General features: G+C 44.4%; 1 protein-coding gene across 1 annotated transcript in view; it reads right to left on the bottom strand.

The window, feature by feature from the left end:
* Nucleotides 1–494: 494 nt before the first annotated feature.
* snx15 (sorting nexin 15) overlaps nucleotides 495–5,550 on the bottom strand; it is a 23,379-nt gene continuing 18,323 nt past the window's right edge. The window contains 3 exon segments of the mRNA XM_024140659.2: nucleotides 495–820; nucleotides 4,044–4,285; nucleotides 4,287–4,360. Of these exon segments, the coding sequence (XP_023996427.2) occupies nucleotides 555–820; nucleotides 4,044–4,285; nucleotides 4,287–4,360 (582 nt within the window). The 3' untranslated portion in view covers nucleotides 495–554.

The raw sequence follows: 5,550 nt of genomic DNA, 5'->3' as shown, positions 1-5,550 counted from the left end.
GATAGATAGTGTGATAGAGTGTAGTATAGTGATAGTGTGTAGAGTAGTGTGATACTGATAGTAGTAGATGAGTATAGTAAGTGATAGAGAGTGTGATAGATTAGTGGATAGAGTGAGTGAGTTAGATAGTGATTAGTGTGATAGAGAGCTGTGATAGATAGTGATAGATAGTGAGTAGATAGTGTATATTAGAGATGTGATAGATAGTGATTAGTGAGATGGATAGATAGTGATAGAGTGTGATAGAGAGTGTGATAGATAGTGATAGTGTGATAGAGAGTGTGAGATAGATAGTGCATAGAAATGATAGGATCTACGAAGTGATAGAGAGCTGGATGTGATATGTGATAAGTTGATAGAAGAGATTGTGATAGATAGTGATAGTCAGCTGATAGTGACTAGAGAGGCATAGAGTTGAATAGGCATGAAGTCTCTCAAGATAAGTGTTGATAGATAGTAGATAGTGTGATAGAGAGTGTGTGTAAATTTCCCCGTCCCTATTGTGTCATGTTGCTGTAATGTTGCCGTTTCCTGTAACTGGATAAAAAGTGGTTTTAAAAAGTGACATATCTGTGGTGGCACTTGATTGTAATAGTGTGTGTGTGTGTGTGTGTGTGTGTGTGCGCGCGCGTGCGCGTGTGTAACCTCTGACCTTCTTTAACACAGGGGTCGAAGATGGCGAGGTCGTTGTCGGAGAGAGGAGGGGGCGGTACTTCCTCTGTAGGCTCCTCCCGCATCACAGAATCGAACAGCGAATCAAACTCCTCCTGAGACTGTGATTGGTCTGTCCTGAGGACGCAGGGCTGGAACGGAGTAAGAACTAGGGAAGAGAATAACATCTCAACAGTAAAGCCACAGCAAGGCTGACAAATGTCCAGGACATCGAGAGGGGGACACCACATGACAGACACTCGTCGTCATTTTGGCAGGAGSCCCTTGGAGTGGCTTCCTCTCCTCGTCTCCGGTCGTTCATCTGCACAGATGTGAAAGAACGGGAACACAGTGGGCTATACTGGGGGTTGGGATTTACCACGGACCTCACGATACCATGTTATCACAATACTTCGCTGCATATAGGTCATATATAAAATAATATTGGGATATGAGTGAGATGTGGTAGTCTCACCTAGCTATCTTCATGTGAATGTACTGTAAGTTGGAATAAGAGCGTCTGATAAATTACTCAAATGTAAATGTTACTGTATAGATTGTTTTCCACCATCACTAGGAAAGGGAAAGGTGGGGGGGTGGGGGATACCTAGTCAGTTGTACAACTAAATGGATTCAACTGAAATGTGTTTTCCTGCATTTAACCCCCTGATTCAGAGAGGTGCGGAGTGGGGCTGCCTTAATCAACATCCACGGCGCCCGGGGAACAGTGGGTTAAACTGCCTTGTTCAGGGGCAGAACGACAGATTTCTTTACCTTGTCAAGCTCGGGGATTCGATCCGGCAACCTTTTCGGTTACTGACCCAACGCTCTAACCACTAAGCTATACCATAATGCTTTCAACCCCTCCTGTGTTTCCAGTTGATTGCCGAGAAAGTACACGAGAAAAGGAGGATGCTACTGTAGAATCGGCTGCGTTCTGCCGATTTCTACACTGAACTATGTCAAATGTTGGCCTGTTGGAAACTACAACTCCCAACATACATTGCACAGTTGTGGGCTTAATCTGATTTCTCTCTAGAGAAACTGTACAATGTGCACATTGATTTCAGAAGAAAACAGAATGAAATGGCATTAAAATCATTTAAAACAACGTCTTTCAATTAGTTGTTTTAAAAAAACGAAAAAATAACAAAAATATCTACGTTAAAAACGCTCGGTGTGTTGTGCGTTCTCTACGTTTCTCTACCTCTGTCGTCAGCTTCAATCGCCGCGGTATATCAGGAAGGTCCGTTAACTCTTCCTCCTCCTCAGCTGTAGGTGTTACTGCACTGGAGTAGGAGAACCCCCCATCTCACTATAGGCCTCAGCTGCAACCTCAGGCTCGACTAGATCCGTGCCCAGTAAAGGCCCAACTTCTGGGGTTGGATAGGGCCTCGGTCCCCTCCTCCTCCGCCGCTGGTTCACAGTCTGAGCCTTGACGCTGTGGCAGGGGGATGAGGGGGGAGGGAGGGGTGGAGGGAGAGAGAGGAGAGGGGTCTAATGTGCCTGATCACCTCTCCACCCTAGGAGGAAGGCGGGAGGGGAGGGAGGTGAGAGATGAGGTAGATGAGAGGGAGTGAGAGAGGGGAGAGATGGTAGAGAGCCAGGAAAGGGGGAGGAATGCTGTAGAAGAGGGATAGAGGGACGAGACGAGGTGGGCATGGAGAGGGGGAAAGTATGGTAGAGAGAGCGGGATGGCCCGCGAAAGCCATGGCTAAGCAGGAGCGCGGAGGGCGTGAAAGATGGGTAGAGAGATGTATAGTTGACTAATTTGACAATTTTAGGGCATTTTTCACCCTGCCAGCTCCTATTAGTTCTATTGAGCACCGTGACACCAACTCACCTTCCGGACGTTCTAATAGCATTCTGTTGTACTATGTCACAATGGTAGCGTCGCTATAGTTGGCAATGAGACCTGCTCTCGTTATTTATAGTTCAAATGTAAACAACAACAATAAAAATACTCATGGAACTCTGAGGTCGTCCTATTGTTTCCTATAGGGAAATATAGGCATGACTGTCTATTTTCGCCAAATATCTCACAATGCGTACATTTGGATTTTTTCAAGTCAGATGACATTTTAATCATGAGAATCTCTTCTTTCTAATTATGTAAGTCTGGGCAGCGAGCTCGGTTGTCATCAAATGCTAGCCCCAAAATACTTTTTGCTCTTGGAACGCTGAGCTCCCCCCATTGTTTTCCTATGGAGAGGCATGCCGGTCTATTTCACAATGTGTTTATTTAGATTTTTTCAAGTCGGGCACTATTTTAAAAATCAGGAGAATGTCCTCTTTGTAATTATGTACGTCTGGGCAGCGAGCTCGGTTGTCATCGATCACTAGATCAGAAATAGTCAGACGTTTTCATTTTTTCCCTACTTTCTCATTACGCGGACATAAGCACAGTTGACACCATCGAGGTGCGGATGTTAACTTTCTACACGAGTTGTTTTTATCTCGTTTCATCCGACGAACAGATTGTTGTGGTAAAATAAAAACGGGATACTTTTTTTGTTGTTGTGCCATTTAGGCAAAATMGAATTCTAAGCATCATAGAATGATTTTTAAGCCTTGAGAGAACTAAGACATGGATGGTGGTATGTGTTCCCATCAGAGGGAGAATGGGCAAGCAAAACATATTTAAGTGCCTTCGAAATGTAAATAGGTGCCAGACGCACTGGTTTCTGTCAAGAACTGCAACGCTGCTGGGTTTTTCCACGCTCAACACTTTCCCATTTGTATCAAGAATGGTCCACCACCCAAAGGACATCTAACCAACTTGACACGATGGTGGGGGAATTTAGAGTCAACATGGGCCAGCATCCCTGTGGAACATTTGACACCTTGTAAGAGTCCATTCACCGACAAATTGAGGCTATTCTGACGGCAAAAGGGGAGGGGGGGGGATGCAACTCAATATTAGGAAGGTGTTCCTAATGTCTGGTTTAGCACAACAACACATTGTAAATAATAATTTGTTCTTAACTGACTTGCCTAGTTAAATAAAGGTTAAATAAAGGTTAAATAAAGGTTAAAATAATGAAATAGTCCAGCAGCAGGAGAATTCACACTCAAAATAGTCTCTGTATGCTGTGATAGTTGTGTTGGATACATATTTCTCTGCTGCGTTTCTGCTGATTTCTACACTGAACTTGTCAAATGTTGGCCTGTTGGAAACTACAACTCCCAACATACATTGCACAGTTTGGGCTTAATCTGATTTCTCTCTAGAGAAACTGTACAATGTGCACATTGATTTTAGAAGAAAACAGAATGAAAATGGCATTACATCATTTAACCAACGTCTGTCAATTGTTGTTTAAAAAAAACGAAAAAATAACATAAATATCTACGTAAAAAAAAAAACGCTCGTGGTGTTGTCGTTTCTCTACCTCTGTCGTCCAGCTTCAGATCGCCGGGTATATCAGGAAGGTCCGTTAACTCTTCCTCCTCTCAGCTGTAGGTTGTTACTGCCACTGGAGTAGGAGAACCCCCCATCTCACTATAGGCCTCAGCTGCAACCTCAGGCTCGACTAGATCCGTGCCCAGTGAAAGGCCCAACTTCTGGGTTGGATAGGGCCTCGGTCCCTCCTCCTCCGCCGCTGGTTCACAGTCTGAGCCTTGCCGCTGTGGAGGGGGATGAGGGGGGGAGGAGGGGGGTGGAGGAGGAGAGAGGAGAGGGGTCTAATGGCCTGATCACCTCTCCACCCTAGGGGAGAGGGGAGGGGGAGAGATGGGTAGAGAGAGGGGAGGGGAAGATGGGTAGAGAGAGGAGAGGGGAGAGATGGGTAGAGAGAGGAGAGGGGGAGAAGATGGGTAGAGGGGGGGATAGATGGGTAGAGAGAGGGGGAGGGGAAAGATGGGTAGAGAGAGTTTAGTTTACTAATTTGACAATTTTAGGGCATTTTCACCCTGCCAGCTCCTATTAGTTCTATTGAGCACCGTGACACCAACTCACCTTCCGGACGTTCTAATAGCATTCTGTTGTACTATGTCACAATGGTAGCGTCGCTATAGTTGGCAATGAGACTGCTCTCGTTATTTATAGTTCAAATGTAAACAACACAAATAATACTCATGGAACTCTGAGGTCGTCCTATTGTTTCCTATAGGGAAATATAGGCATGACTGTCTATTTTCGCCAAATATCTCACAATGCGTACATTTGGATTTTTTCAAGTCAGATGACATTTTAATCATGAGAATCTCTTCTTTCTAATTATGTTGTCTGGGCAGCGAGCTCGGTTGTCATCAAATGCTAGCCCCAAATATTTTTGCTCTTGGAACGCTGAGCTCCCCCATTGTTTTCCTATGGAGAGGCATGCCGGTCTATTTCACAATGTGTTTATTTAGATTTTTCAAGTCGGGCACTATTTTAAAAATCAGGAGAATGTCCTCTTTGTAATTATGTACGTCTGGGCAGCGAGCTCGGTTGTCATCGATCACTAGATCAGAAATAGTCAGACGTTTTCATTTTTTCCCTACTTTCTCATTACGCGGACATAAGCACAGTTGACACCATCGAGGTCGATGTTAACTTTCTACACGAGTTGTTTTATCTCGTTTCATCCGACGAACAGATTGTTGTGGTAAAATAAAAACGGGATACTTTTTTTGTTGTTGTGCCATTTAGGCAAAATGGAATTCTAAGCATCATAGAATGATTTTTAAGCCTTGAGAGACTAAGACATGGATGTGGTATGTGTTCCCATCAGAGGGAGAATGGGCAAGCAAAACATATTTAAGTGCCTTCGAAATGTAAATAGGTGCCAGCACGCTGGTTTCTGTCAAGAACTGCAACGCTGCTGGGTTTTTCCACGCTCAACACTTTCCCATTTGTATCAAGAAGGTCCACACCAAAGGACATCTAACCAACTTGACACGATGGTGGGGAATTTA

This window comes from Salvelinus sp. IW2-2015, unplaced genomic scaffold (genome assembly GCF_002910315.2).
Source record: "Salvelinus sp. IW2-2015 unplaced genomic scaffold, ASM291031v2 Un_scaffold2232, whole genome shotgun sequence".
Lineage (NCBI taxonomy): Eukaryota > Metazoa > Chordata > Actinopteri > Salmoniformes > Salmonidae > Salvelinus > Salvelinus sp. IW2-2015.
This window is presented reverse-complemented; position numbering and strand designations above follow the sequence as displayed.